At 32.6% G+C, this 22,317-nt stretch overlaps 1 protein-coding gene across 1 annotated transcript; it reads right to left on the bottom strand.

Moving 5' to 3' along the window:
- Nucleotides 1-14,552: 14,552 nt before the first annotated feature.
- On the bottom strand, nucleotides 14,553-16,229 carry LOC130939473 (uncharacterized). The gene is made up of 3 exons (XM_057867576.1): nucleotides 16,119-16,229; nucleotides 14,937-15,278; nucleotides 14,553-14,780 (listed from the first exon to the last, which is right to left on the bottom strand). The coding sequence occupies exons 1-3, from the start codon at nucleotides 16,227-16,229 to the stop codon at nucleotides 14,553-14,555; spliced, it is 681 nt and encodes a 226-aa protein (XP_057723559.1).
- Between the last annotated feature and the right edge of the window lie 6,088 nt (nucleotides 16,230-22,317).

Raw genomic sequence — 22,317 nt, 5'->3', positions numbered from 1 at the left:
GTCGTGGCTGTGCAGCAGTGAGTATTGAATTGTCCATGAATCAGAACGAGAATTCTAATATCATATAAGGTATCAATGATGTTAAACTGAAAAAAAAAAGAAACAATAAAGAAAAAAAAAAGAAAATAAGCGAGAAAGTGAAAGAGAATAGGTGTTAGAGTCATGTGAACTGTATGAATTGAATCAGTTACAAGAGAGGTCATTGTTGACTGTTGTAGCCTCTAACAAATTGGATATTGACTATGCAGTCATTCTAACTAATTGATAACCAATTTGCTGCTATTTCATAGTGGGTTGGATTTTGGATTTAGGTTTGGATTTGCATGAAGTTGAGTTAGGATTGGAATGGATAATTAAGGATAAATTTGGAAAAAAAATTGACTTCTTGTAGACTATCAAAAAATTAAAGTTTAATTATTCTATTGATCCTTATACTTTTACCAAATTTATAATTAAATCTCTATACTTTTTTTTCTTTTTAATTGGGTCCCTATACATTGCTTTTAATTTTATAATTAGGTCATTTCTAGTATAAAAAATTAAATATTAGAATTAACTGAATATTTTTTCACAGATTAAAGGTATTTATAATTAATTAAAAATCTAGTTAGATTTTTTATTGCATGGATTTTGAGAAAAATTTTCTGTTAATTTTAATATTTTTGACATGAAAAGGACTTAATTATAAAATTAACAACAGTATAAGGACTCAATCAAAAAGAAAAAAATATAATGACCTAATTAAAAATTTAGTAAAATTATATAGACCAATAGAATAATTAAATAAAAAATTAATAACAAAGGTAGAATTTAAACTTATTTCAAACATTAGGAATAAAATTAAATCAAATTAAATATTAAAAATAATTTTAAAAATTTTTAAAAACATTAAAAATAAAAAAAAATATACTTCATCTTTTCTTTTTTAATCACTAAGTGAGACTGCTTTAATAAGATAGCATAAGCCAAGGGTTTGGACTTTGGACAACATCTAAAATAGAGCTAAACAGAAAATCAAAACTAAAACTCAAAATTAATTAGATTTGACAACAAATAAGCAACAACCAAACTACAAGTAGAGGATATCACCTGCAAAAATTATATCCGAGTCATTATGCTGACCTTCGGCAATGCCATTAGCCAGCAAAAAGGAATCACTTTCCTCAATGAGACAATGATCAGATACACTTCTACTTCACCCAACCAACACCAAGTTATGATATGCTTCTAGCTACTTTCCATTCATCATGTGCAGACGGATTAGCTAAAGAATTCAATATTCAAATAATTTAACTTTTTTTAATGTTTAATAAGAAACTAATTAAAAAAAAGAGTTATCTTTTAATATATTCTAATTTTTAGGATGAGGAACGAAATCAATTTTTGAAAATAAATCAGTGCACGTTGATTAAGAAAAGAATGACAATAATATTAATCTATTAAAATAACAGAATTTCTAACCTTAACAGAGGTGATTTAGTTACTCATAATTTAAAAAAAAAAGTTAGAGTTGTAAAAAATCTAAAAAATACGGAATGAAAAAAAAAGAGAAGAGAGCTCGAAAGACTAAATCTTTTTTCCTTTTATATCTAGTCCTAACTGATTTGAAAATAAAATAATAAACCCTAAAATATATTATTTTATTTTAATTAAAAATTAAAAACTAAAGCTAAACAAAGCCTTTCGTGTAACTTGAAAACGTATTGGCGTTAAACGCCAGTCTCAGCGCTTAGCGTTGCTAGAGCAGGGAACTTTTCCTTAGTTCCTGGATGTCTGGCGGCGTTTAGCACCACTAGCGCATGGTTCTGAGTACACTTTATGAGATAGCTGGTACTAAACGCCGAGTCGTGGCGTTTAACGCCAGCTTCACAGAGTACTTGCGCGAAGCACGAGGCGCTTGGCGCACCAGCTTGACAGCATCAAATTTCTTCATTTTTCTTCTGCACAAATTCTATCACACTCGCCCAAATTCTACCTGAAATTAATAAAACCACAATGCAACTCAAAGTAGCATCCAAACTGGCTTAAAACACAAAAATCTAATAAAAACTCCAAAAATTCACATTTAAATTACTAAGAAAATATAGAAAAGATGTTCATGTATCAATACTAATAAAAATATTCTAAAAGATATTATTAACAAAATAATCTTTTTAAATAATTTTAATATTTGACAAACATGGTTATCACTTCACTAGAGTCTATTTTCAAAGTATAATGCTGAAATGACCACCAAAATTAAATGATTTAACTCATTCTAAAAGTAAATTATTGATTTAACTATTAGAATTGAAAATTGTTAAAATTAATTCAAAATATCATATAAGTAATTTATTTTCAGAGTTAATCAAATCATTCAATTATGGTAACTACTTCAGCATTATACTCATCAAAAATGAATTCCAATAAAGTGATGAACATGTTTATCAAATTTTAAAATTATTTAAAAATTTTGTTATCGATAACATCTTTTAAAATTTTTTATTATCAGTGAATTTTTTACGTACAAAATTAGTAATTCACTCAAAAATAAATAAATAAAGTTGTGTATTGTTTAAATAGTATAGTATCCCATCTATTATATAACATTTATTTAAAAAAATGTCTAATTCTATCGATAAATGAAAGGACGTAATACTATTTGAACACATGTTTTTCTTCATCAACTTAATAAAAACCAATTTCAGCAACTTGTTTTTCCTTTCTTCTTCTAATCAAATATTTCTCTTTTCACTAGAATACAATATGTTGTTCGAATTGGTGGGTTTGTTTATTTAACAAATAAAAATCTTTGTTCAATAACATTAGACTAAATAAAATTAAATCTTTCAGTGAGGCGGCTGAGACTTTAACTGAGTATATCTAAGATCATGCATCCTTTTTTTTGTAATTAAGCATGAGTTTAAATCTCACTAGAAAAAGTAGATGAATTTTTTTTTTTCGGGTCAGGGAGTAGATGAATTCTAAATGTGTGTGAGTTGTAGGGAAAAAACATCTTTTTTGTGAGGAAAACAATGAGTCTCGTTTTGGTCCGGTGTCTTCTTTTTTTTTTCCTTGTTCAGGTTATTTATGTCATTTCAAATACATCAAAAAGATACATGAATAAGTTAATAAAATGGGCCTCATTTTTGTTTTGGTCCTGATATAGGTATATAGCCCCAAAGTCTATATCTGTCTATAGTACATCACATTCACGCCATGCTATTAATTCTTGACGGAGTTTCAGTTTTAGAAACTAGATCACTCACTAGCCACTACATTAAGGCCCATACTTAATTTGAAATCCAAAACATGTCACCACGTATTTAATCATAACACTTGGTCCTAATATAAGGCCATCTCCAGTGAAAAACTCATCTTAGATTTTTAGTTTCTGTTTATGGTCTAACTGTCATAAAAAATAACTTTATATTAATTTTTGTGTCATAAACAGTAAATAAAAACTCAAAGCATCTCTCTCTTCTCCATTAAGAGAAACTAACTTTAGTCATTTTTGTGGTCCTACTTAATTAATTAATTAAAATACTTAAAATTAATGTAATTAATTTTCTTCAATAATGTAATTTAAATATTTAAATTTAAAAATAATTCACTATTAAAAGATATTAATATTAAATAAATTTATATATAACAATAATACACAATATATAATTCGGGGTTACACTAATTTGTAAAATTACTTAATACAAAGAAAAACATAATTAAGCTCTATAGTTGACGACAAGCATTGTGAAATTGCCATAAGTAATTGAAGAAAGAGTTGAGTTGGTTTGGATCCATTTTTTTTTATTTCCGAACAAAAAATAATATTAGCAGGACTTTGATTTCGTAAACTTGAAGAAGATGAAGAAGAATAGTAGAAAGTGTGAATATTAATTTATTAATAATAACGGTAACATAGTAACGACTAGTTTCCAACGGCTAATTTTGTAACGGCTAATTTTGCAATGGCTAATTAAATATAATAATATAAATAATTAATTAAATAAAAATTTAATTATTTAATCTAATTAATTATTTTAATTATTTAATATAATTATTTATTATAATATAATTATTTAATATAATTAATTAAAATTTTATATAATTATTTATTTAAATAATAACTTGCCATTTGGCAAGTTGTTATTGGCTTCTCAAAGTCCCCATTCAGAGGGCTTGGTTCCTCTAAAAATCCGTGTGGAGACCTTCTCTTCTTTTGCTCTAACGGCTAAGACCTCTTTGTGTCAGAAAAAGTAAAATTGAGACTCATGCATTGGACATGCTCTAAGTGATCGGTTATTTAGATCACATTAATATTAAAAAGACAATAAAAAATCAGCTTAAATAATTAAAATTTATCTTATTTAACATTCATTAATTCTAGCGAATATTAAATAAAATAAGTTTAGATTGTTTAAACTGATTTTTTATTGTCTCTCAAACATTATTGTTTAGATTAAGTATCATATCTTAGATTTAAAAAGTTAAAAAACGATAACTAGTGGCATGTGATCTAAAGTGAGGAACTGAATTTAGGGTATTTAATTACTTTACAAGTCCTTATAGTTTTATTTAATTTTTAATTAGGTCTTTATACTTTTTTTTCTTTTCAATTGGATCCTTATATAATATTTTTTTATAATTTAGTTCCTGTTATGATAAAAATATTTGAAATAAAAAATATTCCATTAAAAAAGTAAATATTTTTATTATTAGAGTTAAAAATCTAATGAAGGACACCTCCATATTTCTAGAATTTTAAAATAACATTGACATTTTTTTTCAATTTATTTTAAGGTTGATTCCTTGATGTTATTGATGTAAAACTTATTGTTGATTGGTTTATGAGCAGATTAGAAATAAATATGGCAGGAATTGAATTGAAATGTTGAATTGATTTTTGAATATAAATATGAATATGCAGGAGTTTTATTAATTGTTGAATTAGATTATGAATTAGTGTCCCTGATTATAAATTTTGTTGATTGTTGTTGCTATAATGATGCAAGAGTTGCTGCAAATTGTTATGAGAACTGTCAGAAACACAGTGGACACAGGAAGAACTGTTGTGTGCACCATTCATAAACCTAGCATTGATATATTTGAAACTTTTGATGAAGTGAGGAGTGATAAGATAAAAGTATCTGCATTTTATATTTTTTTTCCTTTTCATTGGACTTGAATCTGACATATCTTTACTTAATATTTTCTCTCTCCATTGGACTTGAATTTGACATATCTTAATATTTACATGTGATTCTAGTTATTCCTAATGAAGCGTGATAGATAAGAAATCTATGTTAGGCCACTTGTTCATCATTCTAGCCATTTGTTATGTTATGACAGAGCATGTCTATATGATAGAAATAGTATTATATTCCAGTTGTATAGACCTTTTATGGATTGATTGGATCACAATTTGAAGATATAACTACTCTTATAGATAGTGAAGGCGGCAAGAATAACAGTTCATACATAGTTATTTTGGGATCAAGCATGACTTTATAGGATATGCTGCTATTGTGATTGCTAGAATTGCTGTGCTTTTTGCATTTATCTTTGCTTCTGCAATCAAGGCCCTTAACTTCCAAAAGAGATAGAGACACTTGATGAATTATTATTATTTGTATCTATGGTAATTCATAGTACTTTGCTTTTAGGAGCAATTATTATTTTCTTGAATGTTCAACTCTTCGTATACTCTTGAATTTTGAGGTGCAAAGTTTATGTAACTATCTTTTCTTTTTTCCTTCCAATTCTGAATAGTTTTTATTAACAGCAGTTTCCTATTCTACAGCAACTAACTATATTATCACATTGTTATCTCCTTGTAAATAGCTTTATCTTGTTGTATATCAGTTTACTTAGTTCCTTAACTATAGCTCTTGTATAGCTTTGACCGCATGTATATCTCCTACTTTATTGCATTCTGGTGTAATACCAAGGCTGTATAAAATTCTGATCACATCAATGAGAAATACAACTTTTTCAATCTTGATATGGTATCAGAGTCCTATTGGCTAACCCCCAACAGATCCAAACAACATGTCATTAAACAATCTTCTTTTCTCTGTATCAAACAATTCTACCTTTCTCAATCAAGTGCTAAGGCTGATTATCTCAAAACCTCTCTTCAAGATTTGCAAAAGGGATCATTAACCATGATTGATTATATTACACAAAAGATAAAGCTAGCCGATTCCCTTGCTGAATATGGCTACATAGTTCAAGAACAGGACCTGAAGAATTTCATCCTTAAAGGCCTTGACTCGTCCTATAATAATTTTTGAACCTCCTATGGTCTGATCTGCTCCAATTTCCTCTCCCTCTCATCAAATTTATTGAACCCCTTTTGCGTGAAAAGACTACCTTGGGTCATTCCCACTCTGGCCTTCTTCCTTTACCCTCCTCATCCGCCAATATTGCTCCGTCCTTCTTATCTCTGAACCTCAATCCTAACTCTCAACCTCAGCCTTCACAAGCTGCCACTACTCCTCCGAGATTATTTTGCCAGATTTGTGAAAATCCGAGGCACATTGGAAGGGACTGTTACAACCGTGGCAACTTCAACTTGTATCCCTCTCGCAGCAAGCCTCGTAGCAACAACAACAGGCGCAACAAGTAATACCTCAGGTGAGTGAGGGTCGATCCCACAAGAATTGATGGATCAAGCAACAATGATTGAGTGATTGGCTTAGTTAGGCAAGCAGAAAAGAGTTTTGAGATATTCAAAATATTTAAATTGAAAATATCGTAAGGCAGGCACGCAAGTAAATAAGTTGAAAATAAAATATTGGAGAAACAGTTAAGGTTTCAGAGTTATCTATTCTTCCGGATTAACTTTTCTTACTAACTATTTTAATCATGTAGGATTTAAGTTATGGCAAACTATATGTGACTAGACCCTAATTCCTTAGACCTTTCTAGTCTCCTCTAAAATTCATCGACTGCCAATACCTTGGTCAATTAATTCTAATTAAAGGGTGAAGTTCAAATTCAAGTTTATATGCCACAAAAATTCTAATTACCCAAAAATAAGAGGATTATATGTCACGTATCCTGTTAAATCCAAATAATTAAAATTTAGGAGAAATTATTTTTAAGCTGTTGTTCAAGTAAAGAGCTTTTCCAAGTTATACAAGAACTCAAATAGAAAGAGGGTCACATTTCCATTCCACCCAAATTCATAAGATGAAGAGCAAAAATAATTCTTAAATTATAAATCCATACATGAATTAAAATAAAAAAAGCAATAAAATCAATCCATACAAATAGACAGAGCTCCTAACCTTAACAGTAGAGGATTAGTTTCTCATAGAGAGAAAATAAGGATTCAGATAAAATGTACTTTGGTAGTCTTGAATTCCATCCAAAGTTCAATGTTGCATATCCTTTTATATCTAATCCTAATAAATTTAAAATCTATCTTCTAAAACTAAAATAATATCTTTTCCTAAAATGATATTTGAATTTAAATTAGAATTAATTAACAAGTCTTCAATTGATGGGTGGGGACCACTCGTTTTGTCCATTTTGTAGCTTCTAATCTGTATTTTCTGGGCTAAAAACTGAGTCAAAATAGCCCAGAAATTGCCCCCAGCATTTTTCTGCATTTTCTGCACGTGGCGTATGTCACGTGTACGCGTCAGTCACGCGTACGCGTCGCTGGTCTTCTTCACGTGTCACACGCATGTGTCAGTCACGCGTACGCGTCGCTGAGCAAATCTTCAAATCACGCGTACGCGTTAATCACGCACACGCGTCGCCATGGAAAGCTCCAAATCACGCGTACGCGTCAGTTACGCGTACGCGTCGCTCTTCGCTGCCATCTCCTTTGATTCTTGTGCTGCAGAAACTCCATCAAATCCAGCCGAATGTGACCTAAAATAAACAAAATTGTAAAAGACTCAAAGTAGCATCCATATTGGCTAAAAGATAATTAATTATTTATTAAACTCAACAAATTAGATGCAAATTCACTAGGAAAAGATAGGAAAGATTCTCACGCATCAGCAAGAGCCATAGGGTCTCCAAGTTTGTCATATTGCTAGTGCAAAGCCATTTGAATTAATTTATTCTGATGTTTGGTCATCTCCTACTCTCTCTAATTCTGGTTGTCGATACTTTGTTCTCTTTCTAGATGATCATACAAAATACTTATGAATCTACTTTTTATCGGCCAAATCACAAGTATTCTTTATCTTTGAGAAATCCAAAAAGATGATCGAAACACAATTTGACACTAAAATCAAACAACTACAAATTGATTGGGGAGGTGAATATAGAAATGTGTCTATATTTGTTAAAAATTTGGAATAATCCATCGTGTCTTATGCCCACATACTCAGGCCCAAAATGGTGCAATTGAACATCAAAATCGCACCATAGTTGAAAAGGGTCTCACCCTACTTGCTCAAGCTTCTTTACCCCTCTCTTTTTAGGAAGAAGCCTTTCACACCGCTTTCTGTTTGTCCAATCGTACCATCACCCTCACATTACACAATAAATCACCCTACCAACTTCTCTACCATAAAATTCCAGATTATAAATTCCTCAAAACCTTCGGGTGTTTGTGTTATCCTTATATCTGACCGTACAATAACAATAAACTGGAATTCAGGTGTCTTTCTTGTCTCTTTGTGGGTTACAGCTCCAAGCACAAGGGGTATTGTTGCCTACACATCCCTTCTTCTTGGCTATATATTGTTAGACATGTGATCTTTAATGAGAGCATTTTTTCCTACTCCGCTGCCCTCACCTCCTCTACTTTACCCACTACCTCCACCTCCATGCCCCCATGCATTTCCCTCCCTTCTGTCATTGACCTTACAACTGCTCCTTACTCCCCTACCCCGTCAGCTCCCCCTTCACCCTTTGCGCAACATAGCCCTACTCCTACTCCCTCACTTACTTCGTCTTCCCCCTCCATGACTACTTCAGACCAGCCATCTTCTCCCACTTTCGCATCTCCTACCTCGTCATCAGCATCATTATATTCACCCTCCCCTTCTCCTCCGCCACCTCCTCCACCGCCTCCTCCACCATATTACTATCGCTCTTCCTCCACCTCTACTCACTCTATGACTACTCGTGCCAAAACCAACTCACTCAAATCTAAACTCTTCACCGCCATAAAAAGCCCTCCTCCTCACCTTCCCTCGTCCCTTATTGAACCCAAAATATTCGCTCATGCCTCAAAATATCCTTACTGGCAAACCGCTATACAGGCTGAATATAATGCTCTTATGACTAATGGGACATGGACTTTTGTTCCAAATCCCGCTAATACTAATGTTGTTGGCTGTAAGTGGGTCTACAGGGTCAAACAAAAATCTGATGGGTCTATTGAATGGTACAAAGCTCGGCTTGTTGCCAAAGGTTTTCATCAAGAGGAAGGTGTGGACTTCTTTGACACTTTTAGTTCTGTGGTCCGTCCAACTACTGTTCGCATGGTTCTTAGTATTGTCCTGTCTCATGGATGGTCCTTTCGGCAACTAGATATTAATAATGCTTTCTTGAATGGTGATCTTGGTGAAGTTGTTTACATGGAGCAACCAAAGGGTTTTGTTGATCCTACCCACCAACTACATGTCTGTAAACTACATAAGGCTCTCTATGGCCTCAAACAGGCTCTCCGAGCTTGGTTCAATAAGTTGAAAAGCTTTCTACTTACTCATGGCTTCCGTTCTTACTACTTCGATACCTCTCTCTTTGGCTATCACCTCAATGGAATCACTACTTATATTCTTGTCTATGTTGATGATCTCATTATCATAGGAAACTCTCCCTCTTTCATCACCACTTTCATTTCCAATCTCAATCAGACCTTCTCCCTCAAAGATCTAGGTAACCTTCATTACTTTCTTGGTATTGAAGTCACTAGATCTCCTACCTTTCTTTTCCTCTCCCAAACCAAATATATCCGTGACATTCTTGACCGCTCCAAGATGACCACAGCCAACTCCATCTCCTTCCCAGTTGAACCCGGCTCGCGACTTACTCAGATTGGTGATCCTCTTGGTGACCCTCAGTTGTATCGTAGCATTGTTAGTGCTCTTCAGTATGTTCTTATGCTGTTAACCGTGTTTGTCAGTTCATGCATTCTCCTATTGAAATTCATTGGAAAGCAGTTAAAAGGATTCTAAAATACTTAAGTGGTACTTTTGGCTTTGGTCTCACTCTTTATCCTTCCAAGGATCATCATCTTGTTTCTTTTTTCGATGCCGGGTGGGCTAGTGCCATTGCTGGCAAGTCTTAACATGGCTTTGCTATTTTTCTTGGTGGTAATCTTATCAGTTGGTCCTCCCAAAAACAGAAAGTGGTTACCTGTTCTAGCACTGAAGCTGATGAGTACCGTGCCATAGCTTTTGCTACCACTAAATTGGATTGGCTTCGTGAGCTTCTGTGTGAACTTCATCTCTCTACTGCTACAGCTCCTATGTTACTCTGTGACAATATTAGTGTCATTTTTCTCAGCTCTAATCCAATCATATAAAAATAGATGATCACTTTGTGAAGGACCAAGTTGATGCAGGTGATCTTGTTATTCGTTATGTGCGCTCAACTGATCAATGAGCCGACATTTTCACTAAAGCCGTAGGAACATCACAGTTTTGCGAGCTCTGATCCAAGTTGCATGTTCTTCCATGACCATGAGCTTGCAGGGGGTATTAACGGCAGTCTCCTATTCTACAGCAACTAACTATATTATCACATTGTTATCTCCTTATAAATAGCTTTATCTTGTTGTATATCAGTTTACTTAGTTTATTAACTATAGCTCTTGTGTAGCTTTGATCGCATGTATATCTCCTACTTTGTTGCATTCTGGTGTAATACCAAGGCTGTATAAATTTTGATCACATCAATGAGAAATGCAACCTTTCCAATCTTGATAGTTTTAGGTGTTGTTGCATTATTCTGTTAGATACTTGACACCACTGCATCCGTTTTGGTCCATTTAACAACAGCATGCCGGCGCATGAGCATTATTCCAAAGACATATTTGATGGAGAATTGCTTCCAGCGAGTAGTCCATAGACTTGCCCCACTGATCATGTATTCTATGCATATGTTATATGGGGTTTGCCCTTTAGCTTTATATCCAACTGCTCAACTACGTTTGTAAATCACACCATTGTTGTAATTTATAATTACTAAGCTGTAGATAGTTGTTTACATATCATTCTTGATTCTTCAACCAATTCAGAGGTTATATGAATGACTTTTGTAATAGTTTCATAATGAAATGAAAAAATGTTGAATTATTATGAACATTGATGTAAATTTGAATTTTATTATCAAACATGTCCAGCAATTCATGTGCCATTGGATTCTAAAGTTGTTTGAGTATGATTGTCAATGTGAAATTAAAATCTTATGATAAAAATTAAAAAAGAAAAAATAAATGCGCACTGATAATTATTATTATTTGTTGTAACCAAATATACATTTATTATTATTCAATTTTAAGTTAATACAAACCTAAAGGAAGGAATTTTCTAACAAAATTTTCTAGATGAAACCATATGAAACATTTTATCATTTTCATTTTCATGCCTTGAGGAAAGGGGTGGCATCGATTTAGTGTTTCACACTTTCACTTGTTTTGTTGAATGTTGATTAACCAACTCACCTAGCCCTTTTTCATCGTTTTGGTACTCTGTCACAAAACGGCATATTGTGAAACCAAAACGACATTCTTTGGTTCTCGCTTCGATAGAAAGTAGCAAAACAAAGAAGAAAGTTTCTTCTTTGAGATGGTAGATCCTCCGCATGTTCTTTTCTCTCGCACTTCTCATTCTAAGCCACGTAATTTAACTCATTCTACTCATTACTACTCTTCACTATGTGTGCGTGGAAGTTTTAGAGAAAGTAGAAGAGGAAAATTGAGAAAGAGAATGAAATTATTAATGATGGAAGATAAGGATATATAAGTAATTTTATAATTCACTAATATTTTTTTAGATGTTTAACATTAATATGGATTAAATTGAAAAAAATTATATAGTATAAAGATCCAATTAAAAAATATATAAGAATCTAATTGAAATTTAGGTGAAATTATAAGAATTTGTAGAAAATTAAACTTAAAAAAAAAATTAAAAGTTTTAGATTGATCTAATGAATCGTACTCATGAATGAGTCTAATGCCATTATTCAAATCAAGTTAATAGAGGTCGTGTTTGACAAGGTCTAATTAAATTTATTAAATTATTTAATAATTTTTAAATATCAAATTTACATAAAAATTGTACGTGAATTTTTATCTTTTTGGATTGTATTAAGCGATCTGAATTAATAAATTACCTATAAGTTATTACAAATAGCCTTACTTGAATGAATTGTACTATTTGTTTTATATTTTTTAGTTTGTGAACAATTAATATGACAAATATTATAAATGAAAAGGAACAATAAAATTATGTCCGATAAATTCCAACCAATTTTACTATTCGTTTGTTTCTTAATTAATTTGTGAACAATTAAGATGACAAATATTGTAAATAAAAAGGAATAACTTGGCTTTATAAATTTCTCAACTTCTGCATAGTGATGTGAATCACTTACGGTTGTGATGATTTTATGTATATAATATAGGATATATAGTTATGTTATGCATACATATAAATGTATGGTCCGAAAGTTAGATGCACGTATGGGCCAAAAAGAATTATTAGATGCACGTGAGCGTCAATTATAACTCGAATTTACCTAATATACTAGCTAAATATTAATTATATTGATCGATACGTACCATTATGCTCAATTGCTCATGTAGAGTTGTAGACACACTCAACTAGCTAGTCAATTAGATCAATATAGGTTTTTTTTTTTTAAACAAAGAAAGCGGAACAATAAAAAAAATAAATTTAATAAGAAATAAATTAGAACATATAAATTGTTAATTCAGTGTCATCTCTAACATTGTCATCAACAATAAAAAAATCAATATTAATCCATTTTTTATAGTTCAAAAACATCTTTCATTGTATGATTTTGACCCTTATTTTTTAATTGAAAATTCTGTCATTGTATTTCAACCAAATGTTCTAAATTATTGTAAAAAATTCAGTCAGCCACCTCTTTTATTTCTCTTTTTTATTAGGCATGCCAGACCAATTCTCAAACAGTTCTTTAATGGTTCTCAAAACAATCCAAGCTCTATCAAAATACTTTAGCCAAGCGCACCATACTTGTCATATAAACTCACAAGAAAGGAATAAATGATGCACAAATTCCAAATTCTTTTTACATAGAATACACATAGTGTCATTCTAATAAAGAATGCCTAATTTACTTAACCTCTCTTTAGTATTCACTCTACCTACTAGAATAAACAATTAAAATAGTTCAATTCTCGAAGGTACCACCAACCCTCTCCAAATTGAACTTGTAAAACTATAGCTCATAATATCTTATGAAAATGTCTCCGACTGCAACACCTGTATAAATGAGTTAGTAGAGAAACACTTTTATTATCAAATTACCATACAACATTATCCTCTCTACTAGTTGACAACTTAACTAGCCTTAATCTCTCATGAAGTTGGTAAACAAGTTCCAACCCTCACCGTAACAACTCTCTCCTCCAATGAAAATTCTATATATAGTCTAACCCATCCCAAAACCCACAGTCCTCTATCACAGATCCTTGTTGGTTTGAAATAGAGAAGAACCTTGAAAAACTCGCAAAGGACCACCTTGAACCCAATTATCTTCCCAAAAAAGAGTTCTTCTTCCATTCCCTACTTTCATTGCTAATCCACTTATAATTTTTTCTTTCACCTATTGTTCTTTTATATTCAACTCACAAATGTCTTTCCACATGCTACCTTTTATAGGTAAAATCTGATGTGATAACATTGTATTAGGGTTCAAATTATTATAGGAGCATACAACCTTTTTTCATAACGGACACTCCTTATTTAAAAATTTCCACCACTACTTAAACAGAAGCGTTGTGTTCCTGAGCACTGCATCTCCGACCCCCAACCTTTCAGCCTTTTTCGGCGCCTGAACTACTTTCCACTTAATTAAAGATATACCATAGTTCCCATCTTCATTACTCCACAAAAATCTCCCCTGTAATGCAATCAACTTGTTTGCAACTGCCTTCGCCATCTTGTACAGACTAAGGTAATAGACTGATAGACTATTCGGCACTGACTTGATGAGAACCAGCTTACCTGCTTTGTTTAGAACCTTCACTTTCCATAAGCTGAAATTTTCTTCCACCTTATCCATAATCTGTTTCTAAGTTTTCACCAAACGCGGATTTGCTTCTAGAGATATCCTGAGGTATCTAACAGGTAAGACCGCTTCCTTGCAACCCAATAGGACACACGCGTGCGCCACCTGCTCCTGCTCATAATTAATCGATATCAGGTTCGATTTGTCAAAATTGATACTCAGACCAGACATCAACTCAAAACACTACAACAGTTTCTTATAGTTTATAATTGTCTCTGTTTCTGGAAGGCAGAACAAGATAGTATCATTTGCAAATAGGAGATGTGACAACTCAATATAATCTCTCCCAACCATTAAAGGAGCAATTCGTCCATTCCTTACTGCTCCCCCAACATCCTATGCAACACATCGACGACAAGAACAAACAAGAGAGGAGAAAGTGGATTTCCTTGTCTGAGGCCCCGCTCCATTTTGAACGGCTTGGAAGGTGACCTATTAACCAGAACTGACATAGTGGCCGTACTGACACATTCCGTCATCCAATCCCTCCATCTTCGTCGAAGCCCATCTTCTGTAACATAAAATCCATAAAACTCCACCTGACTCTATCATATGATTTTTGAAAATCTAACTTTATAATTGTTACCTTCTTCCTACGTGTCTTGAGCCATTGAACTGTCTCACACGCAATAAGGGCGTCGTTATGAATTTTTCTACCCTTCACAACCTGGCATTACTGACCTCATTCTTCTCACCAATACCTTTGATATCACCTTATAGACACACCCAACCATACTGATCGGCCGAAAGTCCTTGATCTCCTTAGCACCCACATATTTCGGGGCTAGCGTCACCCACGTGACATTCGCATCAGCTGGTAGTTTTCCCATCACAACTATAGTGAACTCCTGACCAATCTCATCCCAGCACTGTTTGATGAAGTTCATATTGTACCTATCATTACTTGGGGTTTTAGAAGATTCGTAGTTCCACACTGCCTCCCTAATTTCATTCGCAGATAGCATTACCTCCAATGCTATCGCTTCATCTCTATCAATTTGCTTCACTAACCCACCTCGAAAACCAATCCTCGGAGTATAATTCTGTCGATAAAGATCTTTATAAAATCCTTTAATTGTAACTTTTATTCTATTTTAATTTGATTTCACACTAGTCGTCCATGAATCATCAGAACATCAATCCTATTATTCCTTCTTTTAGTCGAGGCTATGTTGTTAATTAGTAGAGATTTAAAATATGAATTATTGTTATTATTATTAACAAATATCTCGAAAGCACTTATTTATTAGGCTTTTTAAGAATAATTAAAAGTTGTTCATTTTAAAAAATGTTTAATTACTCTGCAGGTCCCTATAGTTTTACCAAATTTTCAATTAAGTTCATATTTTTTTTTTCTTTTTAATTGAGTCTCTATACCATATAATTTTTTTCAATTTAGTCCCTACCGTGACAAAAACGTTTAAAATAATAGAATATTCTATTAAAAAAATGAATATTCTCACATTTAAAAAAACTAATCAAAGATACCATCATATTTTGAAAATTTCCAAAAATCCCTTATTATTTTGTCCCACACTCATCCCGTCCTAACCCAGTAGCCCTAACTTCTTGAGCTCCCACTGGATCCACCGTAAGGTCCTGTTGCGGCATCTCCTCTGCTCGGCGTCCCTCCCATGCTCATCACCACTAGAAGAAGGCCATTCATCCACTACCAGCAACAGTCGACGGAACAAAGATGAATCAAGGTTGGAAGTGTTAGCGACAAATCTTGGAACTTTGATGCCGTAACAAAAATCACTTGAGATGTGGTTCTTTCTCCTTCAAATATCTCAGCATTCTGAACTTTCCACAAGACCCACACAGCGTTGCAATTAACGTTAGCTTCACTCTCCTTCTTGTCCCAAACTCATCGATGCGCACACTGCCAGCCACAAATCGGTAAAATTTTCAAATTGCTGCTGCGAGTTAATGGACTCAAAGCCTGATTCAGCAGGACCACAATTAAGCAAACAATTTCCGAAGAAGTTCTGCATCTTGAACTTAGGTAGGGGCGAAATAACCTTATTTTTCCTTACTCAGAATCTATATGCATTTTTTATTTTGGAAATTTTCTTTTAGATTTGTTATCAATAATACTAAGTTATTTTTGATGTTGCTGGACCATTGACCTGTAATTTGGAGGTCTTAGCATGTACCCCCAAAAAAAAGCTTCATATTTGCTGATGAAAACATGCATTGGACGGATACTTTTGTTTTATCTTTTTTTTTTAATTTTAATTCTAAGCTTTCATTTTGGGATTCGGACTGTGAATGCAAGCCTGAAAAATTAAAATTTGAGCTAATTAATAGTTTGAAAAAATTATAACATTTTGAGAATGGGGTCAGTCGGGATAAAGCTAAGAAAATTTCACCTTGTTAGACCTAATAAACTCTCTCACTGCTTGCAATTTCACCATTCCAAGGGGAGATGTAATAGTAGTTTTAATACCTTGAACATCTTCAATTGGATTATCTCTGTCGAGGTATAATCTCTGGTTTGGTTTTATATCTAGGCCTTCAATTATGGCAAATTCCTTCAATAAATGACCTACAAGCTAATATTATATGCAAACATACTTGTCTTATCACAAGCATCTTGGATGGCTAGGTATTGGATGCTTTGCTTAGTGGAGGTAGTTTTTGCAGTAGTGACCATTTGGATGTAAATTCTAATTGAATATAAGGTGCAAAAAATAAAAGGGTAATGCTTCAATATTGTTCCTGCGAGATAAAGCTTAATATGTTTAGCAGTAAATTCTGGTCATCTGCTCACATATTTGAGTTTTATGCTGAGTAGGATTCATTCTTAAGGTGCTTCAAGTCAATTCGACCAGAACCTAAGAATTGGAATATTTATTTATTTCCTTTGTGGTACTTTGGAGTTGTAATTCGATATTTGGTTCTGTTCCCTGCAAGATCAGCATATTGCTTTTACCATATTTGCTTACATGTGATGCATCATATGGTATTACTAATGAAATATTACTATTTGCCTAGCTAAGTTTAGATAATACTTATCCTTATAGAGATATTCTTTGATGCTGACATTATCGAAAAGAAAAAAAAAAGAGATTTAAAAGGACATAATTTGATCTTCAGTTTTTAAAATTTGATGTAACATGTTTATGCATATGTTAATTTTTTAAAAATATGATATTAGTTGAATACCTATTTCTTGAATTGATTTTTGAATTTTTTTATATGATGGTTTAGGGTTTACAATATAAATATTCATGTACAAGAATTTTGTTAATTGAGAAATTGACATATGATTTAATTTTGCTGTGAACATCGTTAGCTGTGTGCATCCAGATCATTTTGTATATACAAGCTGAAACTAAGTCGTTGCATATTGAATGGACCAAGGGTTTTTGTACAGACATTTTGTTCCTAGAAATGACTTTCTCAAACGTGGAGACTTGCAAAGTGCAAGGTTTTATGTTCATGTGCAGCTGGCACTTGGTGGAACTTTCACAGACATTGCAATGTGGATTTTCTATCCATTCAATGGACCAACTACTCTTAAAATTGGAATGAAAAACATACCTTTTGAGAATTGGCTTATAATTAAGATTTGGTGCTATTCATTTGATATTATTTGTTGTTGTTGATTTGGGTTTTCATTAAAATTCTTAGTGTATGTGTTTTTTGATGTTACAATTTATCATATCTTCTAGGAAAATATTTTGTTGTGGCAAAGACGGTGTGAGGATGCATTGTATTCGCTGCTCACTTTTGGTGTTCGACGGCCTGTGCGTCACTTGGCATCAGTTGCAATGGCAAAGATCATATCTAAGGGAGATGAAATATCTGTTTATGCTAGAGCAAGCAGCCTTTAGGGATTTCTTTCTAATGATTCTTGTTACCATAAGGAAAATTCATTTCTTCAATATACTTGTTTTTGAGTTTTTGTCAGCCAAATTGGTTCTCTTGTTTGAGGAACTATATAGAACTCAATTTTTGTAAACAATTTTAGTTATTATTCTATCAATGATTCTTGTTACCATATGCCATATGCAAATTCTTTCATTGTGTTGGTCATAATAAATACTTGAGTGATGAAAATTGAATTTTATATTATACTTATTACTACTATTTTTCTGCTTCATTTTATCCATTATTTTTTTTGTATATTCTTAAGATAAGATATTTTGAAAGTAAAAAAAAAAATAAAGAGACGGTATTTTTGGTACAATTTATATATAAATAAGAAAAAATAATAGTGATAAAATAAAAGGAATTACAGAAATATTTTTTATGTCGTAGAATTATTAAATAGAGATTATATGAATATCTTTCATTGAATATTAATAATTTCTCTAAATTTTCAATTAAGTTTCTATATTTTTTTTTCTTTTTAATTAGGTCCCTAGGGGTATACAAGTAATTTTACAATTCACTAACATTTTTTTAACGTTTAACGTTAACAAAGACTAAATTAAAAAAAAATGTATAAGAATCCAATTGAAAAAAAAAAGTATAGGGACCTAATTAAAAATTCGATAAAACTATAGAACCTGCAGAATAATTAAACCTTTATTTTTACATTACTCCCACAAAATTATAATAACCCTTCTCTTCTTCTAGATATGCTTATTATTAGCTAGAGAAGTGCGCAAACGATAAACAAACGTTTTATGTACGCTATTTTGTACGGCAGAGGAAGAGGAGGGGTACCACTAAACAGAGTATGAAATGATTTCTTGAATTCTTGTTTGAGATTTTTTTTTTAAATTTGTTTTCTAATTAGGTGAAAAAACTGAAAATAATACCCAAATTACATAAATCGTGCTATATTATAATAAATAAATAAAAAATATTCTCCGTATATTAAAATTAATTACTAATATATTTGTGTATAAATATATGTATAATTTAATTTATTTTTAACATATATTTATAATTTAGCATATATTTTATACTGGTAATTAATTTTAGTAACTGATTTTAGTGTTTGTAAATATCCTACAAATTAGGTCATTAATTAATTACTAAGCCGACAACCTCAATGCCGGTTTTTAATTTACATATGGAACCTCAGCTGGTGAAGTGCGCTGATATGGGGGAGGGGAGTGCTACACAAAATGGTGGTGTCAGGGGGGAACAACTCGGACCCTCCGAGTTGAAGAAGCTCACGGACCGTCCGATTTCTGAAGAAGCCAATCGCACGGTCCGAGTTCCTACTTGCACTTAACACGCGTCGCTCTCTGGTTTTCCCCCCGAACGGTGCCCCTCTTTGAATAAAGAAACCCATTTGCTCTTCTCTCACCATCCGAAAACGAAAGCTGCACACACACTTCACTCTCAAACATTCTTCTTCATTTCTGAAGCTCATCTTTGCATGGTGGAGGAGAAGCAATCATGCCCAAAAAATTTAAAATTAAAGATGTTGATCGATGTGAGCTTCATATTATTCATTATCTCAGTGATCCTGATTATGTAAGTATTTTTTAATTATTTTTAAGTTTTAGAAATTTATTTATATTTATAATTATTAATATTCAGAATTTAATTATTATGATGGTGATTGTTGGTAAAAAATGCAGTTGATAAATAAAAAAATAGATGGATTATGACTAATATTTCAATATTTCTTAAATTTTTTAAAATTTTTTTTGCAGATTTTTAATAAGAAATATTATTATTAATAAGAAAACATTATCATTATTAATGATGAAAAGATTTCGGTAGGTATAAAAGAAGAAGTAAATAGATCTCTTATTCAGTAGAAAATGTTAATTTTTTTTAAATTTTTATTCATTTTTAGTATAATTATACGTTTTAGTTAATTAATCATATTTAAATATTTATTTAAAAAAGTAAGTATAACTGTTAGAGAAGAATTTAAATGTTTATGTTATTGTTATTGGTATTGTGACTGAGAAAAATGTTAATGTTTAATGATTAATAGGATTATTTTAATTAAGCCATGCTATTTTTTTAATTATGACAATGTTTATAGTTTTTAGAATATGAATGTTAATATTTTGTAGAATTGTTGATGATGGCATATACTGATTGTTAATATTTTTTATTATTGAGAAAAAAATGTGTTTCACAAATGAGTAATTAGTATTAAATAATATTTAAATTGTTGTAATATTGTTGAGAATATTCGTTAAGAATAAATAAATGTATAGGTCATGACTTTTATTTTTAATTATTAATAATATTAAGGATTAATTAAATAATTTTAGAAGTTAAAAGAATTAGTTATATAAGGATTTACTGAAATGATTGATGATGGTAAGTTAGTAACTGTTAATTATATGAGTAGTTATTTGTTATGTTTTTTTGTAGAAATTAAGAATGTTGACATGTAACCACCCAGTTCCTCCGGATCGGTACAACGATAGGGTGGAGGAGCATTTACGAATTACTGGGTTCTATCATGTGTCTCAGATTGGGATAGTTCAGTGTCAGAAAGCATTGGTAAATGCTCTAATCGAACGTTGGCACCCAGACACACATACGTTTCACCTCCCCATTGGTGAATGTTTTGTGACTCTTGAAGATGTGGCTCTAATACTTGGTCTTCCCACAGATGGTCTTCCAGTCACAGGGATGACAATGAGTAGTTTTGAAGCCATGGAGGCGGAGTGTCTGCTTCAATTTGGGGTTGCACCTCGTAGAGAGGACTATAGATCAAGCTGCATAAAACTGACATGGCTCCGGAATCTAAAAGAGAATTTAGAATTGAATGATGAAATCAGTATACAGAGGTATGTGAGGTGTCATATTATGTTGCTGAAGTTATTTATGTATTAGCCATGTGGACTATGTAATATTGTCTCATAACAGCCTAATATGCTACATTAGATATTTTTCTATTAATGTATTAACCATCGTATTATATAATGCTACAGATATGTTATAATATTAGATTGTCATTAATTACTAGGTATGTGAGGTGTCACATTATGTTGCTGATTGGGACGATACTGTTTGGGGATAAGTCTGGGGCAGGTGTGCACTGGAAATTTCTACCCTTGCTTCGTGATTTTGTCAATATTGGACAGTATAGTTGGGGTTCGGCATGCCTAGCACACCTTTACAGGGCGTTATGCAGGGCATCTCGTTATAACTGTAAGGAAATAGATGGTCCACTAACATTGCTGCTGGGTTGGGCTTGGATCCGATTGCCATATCTATTGCCGCTTCTTAGAGAACCCCGCAATTTTCCACTTGCAAACAGGTAATATTATGTTATAATGTATCCATTTCTTGATATTTAAGATTCAGTTGAGCTAATTGAGGACATCGTATTAGGTGGCGTAACTGGGAGCGTGGTGACCGACGATATAGATATCTGAAGCTAGCTCACTTTAGGAAGGCCTTTGATGAATTTCAGGAAGGCCAGGTGTGTTTTAATTAAAAAAGCATTACTTTTGGGAATATTGGGCTTCGACAAAACTATCAGTCATTGTGTTAGAGTTATGTATTGTGGGTTGTAATCATGAGTTTTCTTTAATTTTTCAGTTTGTCTGGGTTGCCTATGCTGTGGATCGTGTGGATCCGAATATAATTCCTGCTGAAATATACATGCAATCGGTTGTCTGGAGCGCTACAGTTCCATTGGTGTCATTTGAATGTATCGAGTGGCATGCCACGGATAGGTTCAGGCGACAGTTCGGTTTCGTTCAGGGAGTACCTTCTCAGGAACAGAATTTGGATAAGGCTCATGGAGAGATTCTGACTGGACCTAAAAATCTTAACTGGGCCACGACACCGACTCATTCAAATTGGGTAATGCATTGGACCAATAGGTATCACTACGTTCTTTCTGAACTTCCCATGCCTTCACAGCATCCGTTGGATACCTACCTGAACTAGTACCGATCAAAATATGGGGCCCGCTTAGCCTTGTCGAATCTTGCGGGTGAAGAGAATGATGAAGGTAACGAGGATCTGGATGTGGGCAATGAGGATATGGATGAGGGTAATGAAGATACTGATGAGGGTAGTCAGGATATGGATGAGGACAATGAAGAGCAGGAGCAACATATATCACCTCCAATTCCGCCTCCACAAGAACAACCTCTAGCCTCAACCCAGTATCTACCTCAGACACAGTTCACCCCA

This window comes from Arachis stenosperma, chromosome 7 (assembly GCF_014773155.1).
Source record: "Arachis stenosperma cultivar V10309 chromosome 7, arast.V10309.gnm1.PFL2, whole genome shotgun sequence".
In the NCBI taxonomy this organism is placed as follows: Eukaryota; Viridiplantae; Streptophyta; class Magnoliopsida; order Fabales; family Fabaceae; genus Arachis; species Arachis stenosperma.
Note: the sequence above shows the minus strand (reverse complement) of the source record. Positions and strands in the feature narration are given on the sequence as shown.